This window comes from Cryptotermes secundus, unplaced genomic scaffold (genome assembly GCF_002891405.2).
Source record: "Cryptotermes secundus unplaced genomic scaffold, Csec_1.0 scaffold350, whole genome shotgun sequence".
Lineage (NCBI taxonomy): Eukaryota > Metazoa > Arthropoda > Insecta > Blattodea > Kalotermitidae > Cryptotermes > Cryptotermes secundus.
In genome coordinates, this window is record NW_019731981.1 from 236,804 (window position 1) to 257,900 (window position 21,097).

Sequence of the window (21,097 nt, forward strand, 5' to 3'; positions counted from 1 at the left end):
ACAAGTGTGTAACACCGGTCAAAGTTTGACACTTCTCTGGCCATTATCTCCGTAACCGTTCAACTTTGGACATAGGTGTTTTGGGTTATATCGGCATACTTTAACATAAGGAACATCCTCCCGAAGTTTGGTCCATTCCTCCCTGCATATTAAAATTTGTTAGATTTATCATCTTAGACGTATTTCAAACTCGCGTATTATATCATTCTTCCGCTATGGGAGTCGTTCTTCCTATATTTTGTGTCTACTGTGTCTTGTGATGTGTCCTTTAGTGGCTGCGTGCGTTGTAATGCACCTACACAAACAATATACAGTATGAAGCTCTGGTAGGATGTATCCAATGTTCCATTTATTTCAGAATCAACTGACTTCAATTTGTTTAAATTCAGATGCCAAAACTCTTATAAACATCTCTACCAACCAACACTGTTTACGTTATGGTGGAAATTGTGTTGTAGAATCTTGACTATTTAATTTATTTTCCAAACATTTACCTTTGCACCACCTGCCTGTGCATNAAACGACACATGATGACGAGCAGTGCAATAGTTTAACATAAATAACACACCTGAGGATGGCACAGTGATGCCGAAACATGTAGTGAAGTGACAAGTGAGACTGTGTGCACTAGAAGACGGTCAATACATACACATCATGGATGCGAATCAGTGCAACATGACGCTAAAATACAACATTAATAGAGATCTGTACAAATCAAATCATGAGATCCATAGCTTCAGTACTAAACATAGCACAAACTTACACCTTCCTACCTCACGTCTGACAGTTTTCCAAAAAGGATCCTACTACTCTGGTATCAGAGCTTATAATCATCTTCCACCTCATAAAAAGTCTGAGTAATGAAATGAAACTATTCAAACGGATGCTAAAAAGGTTTCTTCTTTCCAATTTGTTTTATTCCTTGGATGAATATTTTAACTGTAACGTAAACTAAACACCTGGGTTATACTCCCTATTAAGTAAACTTTTTTATGATACTTATAATCTGTTCATATATATTCATCACATCTTAGTACTATCAGTACATTAATTTTACAATTTTAAACATATAGCAGTCATACGATGTACATAAGTTGTTCCATCTGTGTCCCGGGTATTAAGTGTGCAGGCATCTATGACCTGTTTCTTATCTGGGTATTGTTTGTAAGTAAACTGATGTAACGTCCTAATAAATAATCTGCTCTTAGATATTAGACCAATGTTTGAGATACTGTATTGTGGAGATGAATTATTGTGTTTATATTCGTATCTTCTTAATGTGATGCGACTTGTCTGGTTTTGTTTGCGAGTAATTCCACATCTACTGGTCATTATTGTACCACAAAGGATCAACGGAATGTTTAAATAAATTAAACTGAATTGAACGTGTAGGTTACACTTGTCAGTAACTTGTTTGTGATACAGAATAAAAAAGGATGGAAGCTACACAGTTAAAATGCATGAAATTTTTATCCTTGCTTGAGTAAAATTTAAATGCTAAGATATATTGCTCCTGTATCAACACAGAGGCAGAGATCCAAACAACCCTGCTTTAATGGACTAATTCAAGTGAAGTAGGCTAATGTGCAAGTTAGACCATTAGATCCTTAACAACACAGAGGTAATGAAGTTACAATACAGGAATCACATAACCAAAATAAAAATATGCATAAGTAAGAACCTGCAATAAGTTTTGATATCAAGGTGACAGCAAGACTGATAAACTTGGAAAACTGAGAGACCCATGTTCTAGCATTCACCTGGGCAAGCTCTTGGGTGAGAGAGTATACAACATGGGCAATACGCAAAACAACAAAATGTCATATCTTACCTGCTGTGACAGCCGTACCTGATGACCATATTTTAAGAAGTATGCCCCTTCGATGGTACCTGTGGTCCCAAAGCTCCAACATGAGCCGCATACAGACTGATCTGAATAAAAATAATGCAATACTTGCCAAGTACATATCAAATGTGGAAATCAATCTTAGAGCATTTTGATATTAATAATGGCTATATAAATAATTTACATATAAAAATCTGGAGATAACATTTGGTTGAAACATTTGTTTCACTAATTAATAAGAGTAGAAGTGACAGGGTCTGGAGGAAACTGCATAATGATAAGCTTCATAATTTGTACTCTTCATCTAATACAGTATGCGCCAAAATATCCAGTACTGAAATGAAAAGACGTCCTGTTGATACCACTGTCTATTCATGTGAAGGCCCCTTGCAGGACAGAACCTTCTCAAATCCTGAAGAAATCATCTGATCACCATGTCCCTGTAGCATTCTTGGGCGACGGTAAGAGCATTGCCTTCCTCATCCTCAAGGAAATATGGGCCTAATATACCATGTGCTGAGATGGCACACCATATCATCACACTTGTACTATGGAGCGGTTTCTGGACGATAACATCTGGCTGCTCAAAACCGAGGAAGCGAGTTGTCTGGCGACCACTTCTGTATGAGTGGAAATAATACTAAACTATGAATACTTTTTCCTCCATCAAGACACCAATTTCCAACAACTGGACAATACAATTTCCTTTACACTACTGGGAACACATGCAGCTGGAGCTATGCCCCGTCGACAAATGCACATGCGTTCGAGATGCGCCAGTTTCAGTACTGTATATTTAGGCGCATACTGTATTATTAGTATCACCAGACAAAGGTGAACAAGATGGGCAGAGGATGCAGGAAGCATCATTGAGAGATGAGAAATGTGAACATCTAATCACAAAACCTGAAGAAAGATTTAATTGCAGATAGTAGAATGTTATAAGATGGGCCTTAAAGATGCAGGGCCCATGGATGTGAACTAGGTTCATGTGGCTAAGGGCTGGGACAAATTGTAGGCTGTTGTAAACATGGTAATGAACCTGCAGGTCCATAAAGTTGTGGAACTTCTTGAGCAGATTACTGACTATTTAACTTCTAAAAAGGACTCCTTGCTATTGAGTTACTTAATTGGCTGGTTGGTTGGCCAGTCAATTAGTAGAAAGGCACAATAGAATGCTGTCTTGTAGGACAATGGAATGAACTGCTGGTAGGCTAATTTACATGTTGTTAAATACTTCACTGTCATCCTTCTTCTCTACACCACTGCAAATTAGAAAGCAAAACGGTTTTTTTATTATCAAATCTCTCTTAAGCCTATAAGTAGCAGAATAATTTCCTGGAAGAATAGATGGTCGTAAGTAACATAGTCACATGCCTTTATAAAGCTAGGAAAATATCTTTCACATAACTGTACATACACAAAGATGTTCAGTAGAAACATGGAAATCTACTTCTGAAATCAAATGTAGTCCACTGTTTGTTACAAAAATCCATAAATGTATTTATTTATATAGATTATCTCGATTTACGGAATGTAAATAAATTGAACAATTGAACCTAACTTCATAACATTAACCATGACTAAATATTTTTTGAACTATGTAGTAGAAATAAAATAAATATATTACATACAAATGTAAAACCTGACATTTGTGACATTTGTATTTCCTCATATACAGAATATATACAAAAATAAACTGTGACTATGAAAAACATCAATTTTGAGATTTTCATGGATTTAAACATCTTCAGCCACCCGGATTATTAAAAGGCTGTTTTTGGTGTGCTGCCTGTCTAAATGTATGGATGCGCACCTCACTAGTGCCTCAGCAGTTAGAGGACTGTATTCGCATTTGGTTATTTATGAGTCCATCCATCATACATCAGTGACCAGTGCATTTGAACATTCTACTTTCAGAAACAGGGCCCTTCAGATGGGCCTCAAAATACAAAATAGTAATTTTCTTGAAAACATCTGTACTAATTCTGACTACATTTCAGTAATCTATGGTCACCATGTCCCTAAACAAAAATGTATATGTGGTGTTTTCAGGAAATAATAGTATGTGAACTAGAGGTTCCAAACACAAAATGTTAATTTTCTTGAAACTGCTTTCACTGTAGTTCCTTATTCAGCAGCCAACACTGGGCTACCAACCAAAAACTGATTTCAGTTTAAACATGGTACAGCGAAAGCCAATCATATAGGAAAAAGTACGTTCAGTGTCCTTGCACCACCAATATTTTTATCATATGCTGCTTGGTGCATCACAACTAACAAGCTATCAACACGTACCAGTCTAACAGCAAGAAACTATAGTACTAAATTATGCATCTTGATCTACCTACTCTGCCAGCTCAAATCTGTTCTCAAGACTCTTTTAATGATCTCTGTATAAATACCTTTAACTGGGGTTACAGCTCCATACAATCTCCAGTCCAGGTCTGAAGGAAGATCCTTAGTCAGGCTACCAAGGTTGCTATATGGAAAAGGGGCACCTCCATTGTAACCTCTGGAGTATTGTTTTCCCCTCAAGGCCTTCAATTCCAACTCTGTGTTATCAGCCAAGTGGTTAACGCCTAACTGGAAACTAAGACCAGCTCGGTTCTTCGAGTGGATGAACCTTACAAAAAAAATAATGCTACAATGCAATCAGAATACATTATGTTTCTCATCACATTATATGTCAAGAGTCTTCTGCATCTCAGAACTTTTAACCATTAACACTTACATTTACTAAATGAATTACTTCACAAGACAATAACATTTCCATTTAATAAATGTTGTTGATTTAATGGTTTTGATGTTGCTGAATCGCAGTTTTAATACCTAATTACTCATTATACAGTTTTATACTAAAAATGCAACACTTTGGAAGCTGGTTCATCTTCAGTCTATAGGCAAAAGGGGACCTAATCTGACCAAACCACTAACATTAACCATTTCCAATTGCTCCACTAAATTAGGCCCACCATTCTGAAAGAATACTGAAGCAAACTCAACTTCAGACAAGTTGTGTTTTTAGAATAAAACAGAGGCAATGGATAACGTCTCAATATTAAAACTAACAATGACAGTTGCTATAAATTAATTACCTACTACTTACCAACCAACTGAACTACCAAAACTACAATTACTTACTTATATACTACCTACCCACCTACCTCCTTAGAACGGAGTCCTTCTTCAGAAGCTGACAGTTGCTAAATTATTCAAGAAATACCAAGTACTTCATGGCACCTCAAAGACCATTACCATGAGCCTGCCACTCATCCCTATCATGGGCCATAAGAGTCCAGTCAACACATTCTCATCAATCATATTTATGATCCATTTTAATATTGTCGAATGTTCATGACTACATACTGGATTCAGTACTTCTTTTGGTTTATTTTGGACTTCACCCATCGTCCGGTATATAAAAGACAAAAAACCACGACGTTTTGGAGACTGGATCTGTCTCCGTCTTCAGGTGGATAGGGAAGGTTTAACCTACTCAGTTGGGCCCCTTAGAAAGAGCTAGTCTCAATCACTGGAATTGGAATTCGTTTAGGAAATTGGAATACCTAAAAATCAGTTTGGCCAAAACCCTGAACCATATAACCTTTCTTATGAGGTGCAAATCCCTAGGCATTATTCCCAAGGGCCTCTCAGTTAAGATGCCATATAGTGGTCGGCGTTCTTTCAAGATTGCCCAACGGGCCAGTATGGCTCTCCTTAGAGATAGGATTCATGCTCATTGGAAGAATAAGTCTTCACAACTTCAGAAGATCCANGATGGGTGAAGTCCAAAATAAGCCAAAAGAAGTACAGTATACACCATCATCAGAATCCTTTCAAGTCTATACTGGATTCAGATTGATAACTTAATTTATTGGCCACTTATAGCTTTTAAATCCAAATAATTGAAAAACTTTTGTTATTCTTCTCAATCTTCAAACAACTACAGCACTTTCCAAGTCTTTCCAGTCTACTATGTCTTCATGTACTTTCCAAAGGAGCATCCTCTCTTAAAGTTTTAAGTACATGGAGTTTACTACCGGCTTCATTTGAACATATTTTAATTAGCTGAACTAAGTTCATGGGCACAGCAAACCAATGAGTCAAAGATAATGTCATGTAAATAAGATCTGAAAGTTTGTGACAATGGTATATTAATATGACTACTGGGTGGCTGCACGTTATCCATCGTATTATTTTTTTCATTTAAAGCACAATGTTTCGTAGACTAGATTCGGTCTCTGTCCTCAGGTAAAAGCCTAGTCAGCTGGGCTCAATCAACAGAGCTGGTCCCTGGTTCCATCTCTAATTCAACATAAACGGTTGCAACAGTAAAATAAAATGTGGTTTTAATGACATTTTAGAAAATTAAATGTGACTGTGATGACATTTTAAAATAAAAGTAATTGCTGCTTTAGAGACAGAAACAAGTGGACAAGTGATAATATGGAGTACTGAGTGTGGAGTACGAGCATGAGTGAGTGAGTTACTGACCTGCAAAACAATTTTTAAAAAAGAAAGCAGTCTTCTGGGATTTGGCACCGTGTATATGTGGTGTTAACCGACGTTTCGGAGGAACGTATCGCCCCCATCTTCAGGGTTGAAGAAAAAGTATAAGTAAATCTGCAAGCGACAACACCGTGAGACACGGTNAATTTTAAAACTAAGTAAATTTCAGTCAATATGTACAGCCGTGCACATAATAATGAAGGTAAACAAGGAGATATATAAAGTTTCACTGGTTCTTACATTCCTCATAACTCATCTTCCACAAACAGAAGTTACTGAAGGAGAATCTTTATTAAATCATATATATCATTTTAAAACACACCCAACATAAAATTACGCATAGATATGTACCTCAGATTCTGACGGAAAGCTTCCTTTCTTTTAGCATGTTCCATTTCATCAGCATAATCTTTGTTGTGTCTGTGTCGAAAGTGATCAAACGCAGTTTCCATGTGATCATCATAGTTCTGTATAAATTCTTTCATTGGGTTAAAAGTGTAGATGTGTCTGTCTCCTGGACCGGGAAAGCTAGTGCAGGTCATATCTAAAAAAAATCAACAGTGAAGAATACTTAAATTTCTAGAGCTACTGTAAACTTCCATTTGTCAGTACATTCAATTCTTGATTATCTGGGATAATGGTGGGGATGGAAATCATGATTAATCGAAAACCCAGTTAAGACAAATTTTATTAAAAGTAGTACTGTGTGGCCGTTTCGTCACCTAAAGCAATAATTGAATTGGATTTGTAAAGCGTGACACATAAGTCTAAGTTGCATTCGGAAGGCTGTGTTCGACCGCGTGAACTGAGATGTTTGCAAATTCCGGGGGTGACAGAGACAGAAGACGTCTCGTGATTATGAGTGCTGAGAATTAAGCCTATGGTGGCGTTCGCGCCTTCTTTTTAATATAAGCCTCAAATAAAGCCCCGGTAGCCCCGGTTAAGCCAGAAACCAGTTGATCGGCCCCCGGATAATCGACAGTTGAGTGTATTTCTATGATTATTATGTATGTGACACATCACAACCATATAGTGAAAACTTACTCTCAGCAACTGTGAACACATCTGGACTCGGTGTGTCAGAAGAGTACCAATCATATTCCAAGTAGTAGTGATCATAATGTGAACCTAATAGAGAATTGTATCCCTTCATCTCATACCGAACAGGAATTGATACTTTTGCACCTTGGACCCTGGGAGACTTCTGAAAAGAAAGTCAATGAATGTAATTATTACAAAGCTCATTCAGTACAGAGTTTGATGAGGAACTGGTGTTTGATTCCCAGATGAGGCAAGACATTTACTCTTTTTCAAAGGGTCTAGAATGTCTCTGGAGCCCATATGGGCTGTTATTTAATGGATACTGGTTTTCTCTTCCTGAGAATAAAGTGGCAAAGCTTTGAGCTGACACCTACACCAAGTGCCAAGATTATGAATGTGCCAAGCTATACATCCAGTCTCATAAGTCCTCATGGCATGGTATTTAATTAGTCACAGAGACAACTTAATAAAATGGTGTAATCACACATCAGGAACTGAAAAAGACAGAGTACTAACTTTAAGGAAAATGTTAAAAGAAAATATACAAAAGCCAGTCAGACTTCTAAAGGGCTCTGATGTTGTATAACACTCAGAATTCCTGGGTTTTTGGACTTTCTCCATTGTTAGGTATTTTAAAAAACTACAAAACACAACATTTTGGAAAACTGGATGTTTCCATCCTCAGGTGAGGTGGGAGATACCTACTCTGTTGGTTCTCTTAGAAAGAGCTAACCTCAACCACTGGACCAGTAATTAAAATAAAACTTGTTTATACCATGACAAAATTGTTAGTATTTATGTGAAATACAACGGTAAACACATTCTTCCTGTTGTGTTGTGCTGTGTGTCTTTTTTTATGAATGCATTTGCAAAAAAAAAAATACATAGCAAAACACAACAGGAAGAACAACCCATCACTTGGAATACAAATGAGCATAGAGGGGACCATATATTAAAAGATTAATAACAGAAGTGACAATAACAGAAACACATCAGTTTCTCAACTATAAGTTTACACATGATGATGACCATATTGGTCAAAACATGTAGTGAAAAAGTTTTAAAAAGTTAAAAGTTATACGATGTGCAAAACTTTTAAAAACTTTTAATAAGTTTTACAGAAAAATGTGTTACATGTGAACTGGTGGAACCAGCAACATCTGAGATCTGAGGCTTTCACAGCGTTGGCAATGAAGATTATGGTTTTCTGGAATATGAGACCATAAGCCTGGTAAATCAAGAAGACAGAGTAATATTATTTCAGTTTAATTTACTTTAGTTGAACAGTATTAGTCCCTCAAGAATTATTATTGCATATTAAATTTTCTCACAATATGTGATTTAATATAACACAAAGCAAGCAGATTAAATGTTATGTGTTTATAATTTTTTAGTCTCTCAAACAGTTACTGCCCCTCACCCCATGCAACAGTAATAAGACTATAGTTAGGAGAACTACATTATAATTTGAGCAACAGACTTTCACAGAGAATTATTTCACTGTTTTTGCTGTCACCAACAAGAACAAAACAAAACAAAAACAATTATTTTGCAGGGCTAGGTAATTAAGGCATGTTCTACAAATATGGAGATGGTCTTTCTCTCTCCACTGCCAGTTTTGTTGTCCAGAGTCCTCAACTGGTAACAGTATTCCTTACTTATTTCCTGTCCTGAGGCTGAAAGATGACAACCCCACCACTGTATTTGCCAAGCAAAAGAGGTCACCTATTCAGGGGCCTAACAAAAATTCTCAACTTGCTACAATAGGCCAGAAGTAGCCCCAGTACAAGGGACTTAGTCCCACCCGACTAGCAATAAAAAAAAACATTCTCAACAACCTCAAGAGATTCTGGGCAGAGAGAAGAAATTATGTGTAACAGCAATTATTACTGCAATGAGGTATTTCCCAAAATACATAAGGAAACTGCCTGCTTAAAGTGAGGATTAAATAAATTAGGCATGTTCATGCAAATGAAACAGTTCAGACAATAATTACCTGTTGAAACAGACACGAACTCAATAAACAGCGAGTCAGTACAAATCAAACCATTGGACAACTTCAAAGATGAAATTCATACACTTGCCTTGTAACGAATCCACATGGTATACTTGTTGACCTTGGTCCCCTTTGTATCCACTAAGCGCCACTTCTCACATATTAAGCCATTTACCAGTTCTTCACCAAGAAACTTCAACAAGAATAAACAGAAGTGTAAATACAGGTAATAAAAACATATTTTCACAACAGCAACTGCATTATGGCAGTATACAAAATCAGTTTTTGCAGCTCACTTAACCTTTATTATATAAGAACATGGGATTTAAAACTCCCACAATACGGTGCTGGTGGTCTTATTTTAATAGAGGTGTGTGCTAATTAGAAGCAGTATTAGTATATAAGAAATATTTATATTATTGGTCCTAAGCATTCTAAAATATTCTAGTAAAGAATTCTTTAGTATTATTATTTACTATTACAAAGATTGTTTCCAAAAAGTTACAAATGCATGAAACAGAACAAAATACTGGGTAATTAAATTCACTTTGGGAAACATATTCATTCCCATGTTATGATGGAACCTCAAAGTTCATTACCACAGGCCTGCCACTCATCCCTTGACTGAGACACTGGAAGCATAATTCTGTAGCTCACTAATGATCAGTGTCTTTGGATTCCAGGTGGGTCCCTTAACTGGCTCATAGGTTCACCTTTCTTTTTGGGGTCGACTGACGACGTGGACATCTTGAACTACTTCACACAAATTACAAATTGGAGTCAGATGACATTGTCAGTCATCTTCTTTGCTATCACAAGACAATATTTAAGTATTATAATTTATTTAGTGATAATTCCAGTGCCTCAGACTAGAGCACTGAATAATATGATTACGGAATAAAGAACTGGAAAGGATGCAGAATGACCATGGCTTAATTTAGACATTATTCCAGAATCTGTCTGCAAGGACTGAGTGGATTATGTCAAATTGAGTTTCCAAAACTTTCCACCTGAAGTGCTACACTCACAGCTGTAAAGATGGCATCTCAAGCAGAAATAGCTAAGCTTGTGCTGTGGTTTCACATGTCTAAATATGTGGGTATGGTGTAAAAGAGATCTGCTATGGTGTCTGATAGAGAATGAAAAACAAAAATGAGCAGTATAAATTGTTTCATCAGACTGGCTGCATTTATAAATGAAAGAGCCAAAAAGTCGATATGTCACTCAAACTCAGAGGCTGAAGTCTGAGTGGCTTTAGCCCACAGTTTACACAAATCAACCAGGCATGCTGCCCAACAATTAAACATGACACAAACACAATAGTGCACAAAATTCTGTAAAAAACACTTGAAATTTAAAAGTTGTAGGTGACAACTGTTGCAACATGTAAGAGCTCAATACAAGGCAATCTGCCACTCGTTTTTCTGCGGCTTTCCTTCGAGACTTGAAGATGACATACATTTAGAGCCAGCAATGTCTTCATTGATGAATCCACATTTCATTTATTAGGAAATTTTAATCCATATAAGTTGAGAATTTGCAGCAGCAACAAGCCTTATGAAGTAATTTTTACCAAACAATCATGAATGAATCCAAATGGTGAACAAAACGTGACAGGAAATTAAATTTTTTCATATCTGTCATCAAGAATGTTGGTAGAGTCAATCATCTAGACTAAGAATGGTAACCAGAGATGAGATTTTGGGTCCTCTCACATGACAGTAATAAAATGTCCAAGAGGAAAGACCAGCTTTTCCAAAAATGAACAGAGCATGAATGTCAAAATCACTCGTCAAATTATGCACATCAACTTTCTTACTATAAAAGGATTACTATTACAAATGTATATCTCCGAACAATTAACCAAGCTTTCTGGAACATTTACAACAACAGAGTCACTGAAAGAGAACAAATCTTTGGCTGGACAAATGAATTTTGGAGCATGACCATGTGACCCTCCACACAACACTTCCAACAAAGCGAGTTTTGGAACATCAACGGTAATTGCCTGATTTTAGCCTTTGTGGTTTTCACATTCCCAGAACTGATTACCTTCTTGAAAGGCTCCTATTTCAAATAACATGAAGATATTCAAAGCAATCTGATGACAGTACTGAAACAACTTTCAATAAATAATTTCCAGCCATGTGTGACTTGAAGTTCTCTTATCAGTGGTTAGGAAGGGTTCTATCTTCTGAGATACAAAGCTGCACAGTCCTTAAGAAATCAGCCAATGCTGCTACCTGCTTTGTGCAGGTTTCTTGCTTGGCTTACGCTTTGACCCTGAAGATGGAAGAAATATATTCCTGCAAAAAGTCAGTCGATTCTCAACAGACTACTCAGCATTAGATCCCAAACACATAACTCCCAACTTCCATTCATGTTCTAGGTATGACAAGAGACATCAGAATGCATGTATTAACTCAGAAGGTAAGTGCTTTGAAGGTGACCACACTAATTAAAGTTTAGTAACTTTTTTTTTTTTCAGAAGTCCAGTCATGTAATGGTTAAGCCTCATATAAGATTTGATAGACATTTTGATCCAATAGGCATTACTCAAATTAATATTAACATTTATCCATGGTGAAAATAATTTGATAGTACATTTTTTTAAATATGGAAAAACCTCCATCTCACTTGTACATATTTGAGTATAAATGACAAAGTTGCTAATAAACAAATAAAAGCTTAATTATCACCCACGCTGTGTCATACCTTGAAACCCGTTAGATCTGGCAGAATACTCTGTGGTTCTATTCTGTTCCCACTACTTCCATTGACTTGTAGACAAGAATTCAAATTCTGCACTTTTTCTGTTGTCACTGGTGCTACCTTCAAACTGGAACCATACTCGCCCAACTTGCTTAGTTGATATGTTTTCACCATTCCTTATAACATCAATAAAAATATGTATTTGTTATATTGTACTTCAGATGCCTAACAGCACCGCAGTACATTTCCCAACAAGTCAGATTCTTTTACATCTCTCATAGGAATGACTTCATTTCCAAGACCCTGTTCCGTGGAAACTAACTATAAATGATTTCAAAATCCTTATCTTTACTGATTTAATATAATTATTTAGTGATTTTAGGCAGTTACTGTGATCACTGATACTTTTGCAGAGCACACCAATTTTTCTTGCTACAGTGATTCAACTTTCAAATGTGGTGTTGGAGAAGGATGGAGATCAGTTGGACCGATTATGTGAGAAATGCAGAAGTGTTATTTAGAGTCAGTGAGCAGAGGAATATCCTACACGAAATAAGAAAACGGAAGACTAATTGGATTGGTCATATCTTATGCGGTAACCGCCTTCTAAAAGAAGTTATTGAAGGAAAGATAGAGGGGCGGATAGAGGTGACCAGAAGACGAGGAAGAAGACGTAAGAAGATGCTGGATGACCTTGGGGACAGAAGAGGATATTTTCATTTGAAGGAGAAAGCTCTAGATCGCATCAAGTGGAGGAATTGTTTTGGAAGAGACTGTGGACCTGTTGTCTTGACAGATTACAGATGAATGAAGTGATTCAAAACACTCTGGAACTTACAGAGTTACCAGATAGCAACAGCAGCTACTGGAGTCTAGCCAACAAAACATAAAGAGTGAATCTTCCATTACTGTTACCAGTTCCAGTGATTCAAATCACTCTGTAACCCATCCATCACCTACTTATCACTAGCAGCTACCTACTGCTCTTACTAGACTGAAAAATGTACACAGCAACTTCATAAACTGTTACCATTTTCAGTGACCAGAACTATTTTGTTGCCCATCCTTAGCCAGTGGCTATGCAGTTACTGGCAATAGTTTCCTACTATAGCCACTAGCCAGCAGAATGTATACTATGATTACATTGATTCAAGTCACTTACCACTTACCCATCAACCATTTACTGCTCATTGCTACTTATTCCATCTGTTAACCAGTGAAATGTAAACAATGACTTCAGCAACCACTAGCAGTTCCAATGATTCAAATCAATTGCACACACATCCATCATCCAGTTACCATTCATAGCTATCTATTGTTGCTACTAGCCAGAGACATGTAAATGGTGATGTCTGACACCATTGTTTCAGATAATCAGAAACTGGCAAGTAATCACTGCTACTGATATGTCACTCACTTCTTATAATTACCTTATAACCAGTCCAACTTCTCTTCTTACATTATTTAAAAACGATTTCAGTATCAAGACCATGGACCGCCTCTGTGGTTTAGTGGTCAGCGTTCCTGCCTACAGATCCAGAGGTCTGGATTCGATTCCTGGAGCTACCAGATTTTTTCTGAGAAGTAGTGGGTCTGAAACGGGGTGCACTCAGCCTCATGATGATAACTGAGGAGCTATTTCATGGAAATAGTGGCTCCAGTTTAGAAAACCGAAATTAACGGCCAAGGGGATTCATTGCACTGACCACGCGACACACTCTATCCGCAAAAGCTGGCACTAAACTTCCCCAACAAGCAGCGGTTGCTCGGTCGGTATAGTTCACTTGTGGACTAAAACCACAGAGTTTTTTTTTTCAGTATCAAGACCATATAGCATCAAATGATGGATACATGAATGATGATGGTGAACTGTAAAGGTTTTGTAAGAAAGCATTCATATAATAACACGAGGGAGTAAGGAAAACCATGAGAAACCTCAGTCAAAATAACTGGTGTCCTGGTCAAGGTTCAAATCAAACACCTCCCAAATGTAAGTCTATAACATTTCTATACCAGCCTCTTCAGTATACACGAAACCAAGTAGTGAAGATAATGAAATCACGGAACAAAGGCACATTAAGAAAATGTCTGTAATAAAGTGAAGGAAGATGATGAAATAATTCCACAGAGTCCTTTTAGAAAGCTAGGCCAGTAAAAAAATTCCACACTTTTCATGAAACCTCAGTGTTCATTACAACATTCCGCACAGCCCAATCTTGAGCCAGAGTAATCCAGTCCACAATACAAGGTGCTATTGGAAAATTCCTGGACTGTTATTGTTGTAATTGCCTCGGTGCTAGCAGATGAGAGGGGAGACCAAGGTCACACTTCCATAAGCCTATTGCATCAGTCTGCCATGTGACACTGCACTGTTTTTACACGAGTGCTTTTTCAACTTCGTGTTTTATTTTCTCTGCAATGGATGGCAAAATCGAGCAAAGTGTCTGCACCAAGTTTTGCATGAAGCTCAGTAAATCAGCTATCAAAACCCTTGAAATGCTTAGTGAGGCTTCTGGAGAACATTCTTTAAGTCAGACAGTGGTATCTGAATGGCATTCACGTTTCAAGGCTGGTTGAGTGTCAGTTGAAGATGATGAATGTTCAGTGACCAAGCATGAGCAAAATGACAGAAAATGTTGAAAAAATTTGAGAACTCATTAATGAAGACCATTGCCAAACAATCCATGAGCTTGCAGACACCACTGGGATCAGTTATGGAGTTTCCCAAGAGATCTTAACAGAAAATTTGAGCATGTGCAGAATTGCCGTGAAGTTTGTTCCCCTTTCTCTTGACAAATGATCAAAAGCAGTGGCGTGTAAACGTGTGTCTTGAGCTACAAGAGAAGGCTAATGAGGACACAACTGTTATCTCTAGGACCATAACGGGTGATGAAAACTGGATTTACAGTTATGATCCAGAAAGAAAGCAACAGGCGTCACAGTGTAAGAGCCCACAATCACCAAGAGCAAAAAAGGAGCGGAGGATCTGGAGTTCAACAAAGAGCATGTTCATTGTTTCTTTTGACATGAAGGGGATTGTTCACGGTGAATTTGTTACTCCTAACACTAGGGTCAACTCTGAATTTCACTGTGATGTTTTGAGATGCTTGAGAGGAAGTTTGGAGCAAACACAACTGGCTCCTTCATCACGACATCACACCCAACCACACGTCCCCGAAAACCGCAACATGGTTATCATTCCCCATCCTCCCTACTCGCTGGACTTAGCCCCCTGTAATTTCGCTTTGCTCTCCCAATGAAAATGTTGACATTGTCCTGAGACATCATGCAGTGTGGAGGCCCATTTCATTGCAGACCACTCAGTTCGCAAATCACTGATCTGTAAATTGGTGCTACTTGGTACAAGAACACCTCACTAAACTTTTGTTAAACATGGGTGTAAACACGTAGTAAAGAATAACAGTGGCACGCACACAGGAAGACTACACAGGATAACACCTATACAGTGTGGAAACAAGAACTAGCCGCTGCAGCACTTTAGACATAGGTCGAGTAACCCTAACAATTTAAAATTTAAAATTTAAAGGAAAAAATTTTTTTAAAGGATTTTAAAATTAGAACTAAAGATTTTATAGTGCTACTACAGGTACATCAAAATTAACGTGTGTAAAATAATCTACATCCAGACAGATATCAACGAAGTAGATGTTGATAATAACAAGAAAAGTGTTTTAAATGTTAAATTTTGGGCTGAGTGCAGTGTGACAGCGACGTGAGTGTTATACACCTGATGATGGCCGTCTGAGGCCGAAACATGTAGTGTAGGTGAACAAGATCAAGGACACATAATATATTGTTTGCACTTGGGACGGAATTTGTATCATTATATCATTTATCGTATGGAGTGCAACAGGATGCTTAAATATAATATGGGTGTATAATTTAAACTCTGCCAACTACAAAATGCAATCCACTTTTGGCACACAAAGTACATCTCTTCAGCTGAAGCAAGAAGGAACAGTGCTGCTCCACACATGCATGCATACAGAAGATCACTTGACCAAGCAGGAAGAAAATTTGATTTACCATTACATGTGAAAATGTTTGCATCTTAATGCTTGCTTCCATTTAGCATATACAATATTTTATTTTATTGACATTTAGGGCTGGACCACCTGTATATAAAAATAAGAATAATGAAAAAATATACATATATTAATTCTTGATTAATAACCTGTGAATGAACCTCACCTCCATAGTAATCAATTCGGCTAGAACCAAGCTTCAGATCATACCAGGAATAGAAAGGTTCACGGATCTCAGCATATGGGATGTACAGTGTTCCTTTAACAGTATAAGTATCACTGAACTCCGGTGGTGTTGGAACACAGTGAGACATTGCTGCAAGTAAAGCTGGAAAAAGAATATATTTGTTCTACTTGACAATATTTCATGCTTTCCTTCTACCATTATAACGTAAATGAAGATGTTCTTAGGATTGTAACAGTGATGTATTACACCACAATTACTTTGAATACTGTCCACTGTTTGCTATATATTTAATAATGAATTGGTTAGAATGAAAATAAAATGACTGATTATTGTTGTTGTTGTTATTAAATAACTCCACAAATCCTGTACAGGGGCTTTAGCACCCATAGGATATAGAGCTAGTCAAACTTATACAATTATTTAAGGTATTTCACACAAATAAATAAGGAATAAAAATGAATCCATACTTCTATGTTGAAAGATACAATTCAAAGATATAAAATTATGTCACATGAGATTCGAGGTTCCCATGGCTGTGTCAAGACTACGGTTTTCTGTCATGTGACACTATGTAAAATCACAGAAGAGTAGGAACACTTTCCCACCTCCACCTTCAGGGTAGAAGCCTATTCTATCATGAATATGGAGGAAAACAATTGTACCCATTCACTAGGCAAAATGCCATCATATCCCAGAAGACCATAACTTTGAATTATGTCACAGTTATTTCTGTCATTTACTCATGACGTCTGCAAGCTATAATATACAAATGGAAATTATTTTTATATAATTTATTCTTACAAGATTACAGATGTGATAATGTATTTTAAGTTCAAATTACTTGGAAACATAACTACAAACTATATGAAAGCTAAAGACCATCATTCACTTTTACTCAACACAACGCATTTTGGTTATAAAAGCTCATGGAAAGAGACTACCTAGGAAATTTTATGGAACAGTTGGTAAGGCCAATTCATTGGTAAAATCATACCTTAAAATACACCCAATGCGTTATACACCCAATACGTGACAATATTAACCAGAGTTGTAATTAATAATTTGCATATTCATTCCAGATGGGGCAAAGTTAATAATGGTGTTCCCAGGGATCCATTCTGGGACCTTTATTGTTTCTTTTATATGGTGACAGTAGTGATCCTTATGTTCCATACTGGAGGACATTTCTTCAAATTCTTGAATATCTATTGAAAATCAGTTAATATGAAAACATTGCTGCGGTACTAATCAATAATACATAATGGTGACTGGATCATTTGCCATCACATCACACTATGGGTGTTAACTTTCCTTCACTTCACACCGTTCTGTTATGAATCTATGAAGAAAATTAAACTGGCACAACCCAGGCAACATTTCATTATCATGAACATCCCTCCTTGAAATGCTAGAAGTTTATGTGTCACCAGACACTTCTGAAGTGGTGTATATTCTACACAGCTCTGTCAAGAACTATATGAAAAATGTAAATATTATCAAATTTGGGGGTAAGCACATATTTCTTCCTCAAGGATAGCAACTTCTGAAAAAATGGCATGGCATTTTTAGCAAATGCTGCTCCCTGAGACTGGCACTAAATGAGTTTAATGCAAATGAACAATGTCACTCAAATTAGGAGTATGTTACCTTATGCACAAAAGTTTATGTCAAATTATGTGAGATTATCTTTAATAATCTTTATAAAGAGTTCTATCTTCTGAGATATCCCATGAAGTCTCATGTAGATTATCTTTGCCTTTGGCTTTATATTTTAAGGTCTGTACTCAAAGTTGGTTGAGGGGCTGTGCTACAAGCCGGAAGGTCGCGGGTTCAAGTCCCGATGAGGTAATTGGATTTTTTTCAGTTGACCTAATCCTTCCAACCGCGCTAGGCCCTGGGGTTTACTCAGCCTCTAACAGAAATGATTACCAGGAATTAATTAAATAATTTTCCTGGGGAGTTAAACGCCGCCGGTGCGTAAGGCTGACAACCTTACCGCAATCTTTGAGCCGATTGTCTAGAAAATGTGGGACCCTCAACGTCTCACAACCTATGGGACTTCACGGCCTTTTACACGGATAGCTTTACTTTTTACTCAAGTCAGATACAGTGAATGTTCCTGATGGGCAAGGGGCTAACTGTACCTCACAGCCATTTGAGATATACTGGTTATGTCAAATATAAAACACACGTCGGGTACTAAATTCCGACTGTCCAGTCAACTGAAATTTTTATTGAGTTACAACAGCTTTGTTGGGATGGGTGACGCCTATATTTAAATTGTGAAGACCTTTTGGTTCGCATATACCGTGCACTTGATTCGAGCTGATTCTTCATATGGCCTTCCCCGTTCATTCGCTTAAAAAATGGCTGTTAATTTTGGTTTGTCATATTGTCAATAGTTCGACCTATAATAATAATACAATGCTAACATAGGTGTCGCACTAATAACTCGAAGGAATAAGTACTACACATCGAAAGATTTTTTTTTTTTTGTGAAGTACTTACCTAGCATTAAAACGACGGGCAAGAACAGAACAAAATTGCATTTTCTAGCCATATTAACCAATGATGGAATAATGTCAAAACAACTAGCCGGCTCCTGTGTTACTGCTCTTCTTTCTGAGCTAATCTCTATATGAAAGTGCTTTCAGTAGATAAACAAACAATTCTATCTCTTCCTCATATCATGTCATGTAATGCTTGTTGAATCTCTGTTTACGTTTACACAACGAACTGGAATGTCATGTGACAAACTGCCATCCTGCCAACATCGTATTTAAGTGCTTGCCCTCGCAAAATTTATACATAGCCTAGCCTCGGAGGCCTGAGCCAAATAAATACGGATTACCAACATTGCATACCATATTTATATGCAACAATTCCCTCAATGCACGAGGTGAAAAAGGTAAAGTTGTTCCCGTCCGTAATTAATTACTTGGAAGACGTAGGGAGCAATGGAGGTATAACTCCACTATTCTTGACCTAGTACTAGATGGAAGGGAATGATAAACTTCACGCTCCCGCCGCTTTACCCCCAGTACCCAAATGACTGGTGCCTGGCTGAGCCCCAGAGCCAGTCTGGATCGTCTGGATGTTGTGGAGTAGAAATAAAAATCTCTGGCTTCCGCCGGGAATCGCACAGTGGCCGTCTAGCGCGAAACATACCAGCTCCTTTCCGTCATTGTAACAACGCGATGAAATAAACGACACTATCAGTGTAGCAGGAGAGCACGAATCAGTACAGGAAGCGAACGATGTTGGTAGCGGTAGCTTAGTCGATAAGGTCGATAAAGACGACAATGCGGTCCGTGCCGTCCGTGCTATTTGAGACGGATGGCGACGTTTGTAGCAGTAGGTCAAGTGACAGGGATAACGAGATCCGCTTTTATCACCAGGGTTTAGGTTACATTGGGTTAACTCCTGCGTGTTAAAGGTAAAGGTGAAGTTATTCTTGGGCATGAGGGTGTAGCTGCACCATTCTTAACCTCGGCATTGGATGGAGATGAGTGGCCAGCTTCACCCCCCCCCCCNATTGTGTAGGACGCCGAGTGGACCCCAGAGCTAGTCGGGACGTTATGCAGAGGAAGGAATCTCTTACCCTGACGGGGATCAAAGATAAATTTCTCGTCCATCCAGCCTGTAGCTCAGTTGCTTTACTCACTGGGCTATCCCAGCCATCCTGGCTCCAACTTTGTGACATAAATAGCGTTTCCCCAGAAAATGTGATTTGTGTCCTGACCCCAAAAATGAACTTCCATGTCAGTATGTGAGGGGAAAGGTGATTTGGTAGGCATATACTGTACCAGTTTCCGAAAACCGCAGCTTAGAATCATTCCGAGGCGAGGTAAGAGTAAGATCACAGTAAAAGGCAGTCCAGGAAAGTAAGGGTCCATGGGAATGTAATAATAAACGAAAAAAAAAATACAATCAAATGAGATCATGATACACACAGTAGATCAAATATGAAATGCCACACGGCACACATTATCATGACTGTAGTGACTATAGACCGGATATGGGTTTGTAATCCGATTTACTGACCACTTATACACACAACATGTAACTACAAGTAACTATAGCACTATTGCTAAATCACACTCTGCAATTCACTACAGCACGCTCAAATATTCTCAACCTGCTGTGTCTTCACCAGTTTTCTGGTAATGGCTTCAAGCAGTGGACATTCCCCTTTCTCTGGGTTTCAGAACTTTCCCCAGGCCTCAGCCACCAGCTTCTAATAGCAGCAGCTCACAAGGACTGAGCCATGGTAGTCATCTAACTCACTCAAAAACTCACTCACCAACCAACTCACTCTGCTCCACTCCACTAATTGAACTCAAAGTCAAAGTTACTTTGCAACTGGCAGTTCACCACCAATCAGTTTGTCTTGGCATCAGGCCCCTTGAGGCCCACGACCAGAAAGTTTTTCCAACTGATACAGGGATAGCTTTACTTTTTTTACTTTACTTTACTCTTGCAGTAATAGTCCTTATGTAACACTTTCTCTAACGAGAAGATAAGACCTGCCCTGCTTATAACATCTCAGCACCGACTGCACAGAAAATGTCGTTCCTCTGTTGCTCTTTCCAATTGTTACCGTACAAACATGATTTTTGCTTACCTCACGGTTGTTGCCTAGCAAATGAATCTCTAGGCCACAATATATAAGTTACTGTTTTACTCAAACAAACAGTTGTTTCTCTTCAGTACAATGTAGTGAAATGCTTCAATTTGAATTAGTATTTTTTGTTGTT

The 21,097-nt window shown here is 37.8% G+C and overlaps 1 protein-coding gene across 1 annotated transcript in view; it reads right to left on the bottom strand.

The window, feature by feature from the left end:
- The window catches only part of LOC111867386 (digestive cysteine proteinase 1), a 28,380-nt gene extending 9,257 nt beyond the window's left edge, over nt 1-19,123 (bottom strand). The window contains exons 1-8 of the mRNA XM_023857187.2: nt 18,849-19,123; nt 16,320-16,481; nt 12,111-12,283; nt 9,484-9,588; nt 7,403-7,562; nt 6,710-6,902; nt 4,252-4,472; nt 1,832-1,932 (exon numbers count right to left, since the gene is read on the bottom strand). Coding sequence (XP_023712955.1) covers nt 1,832-1,932; nt 4,252-4,472; nt 6,710-6,902; nt 7,403-7,562; nt 9,484-9,588; nt 12,111-12,283; nt 16,320-16,481; nt 18,849-18,900 — 1,167 coding nt within the window. The 5' untranslated portion in view covers nt 18,901-19,123. The remainder of the gene's footprint in view (nt 1-1,831; nt 1,933-4,251; nt 4,473-6,709; nt 6,903-7,402; nt 7,563-9,483; nt 9,589-12,110; nt 12,284-16,319; nt 16,482-18,848) is intronic.
- Nucleotides 19,124-21,097: the final 1,974 nt, after the last annotated feature.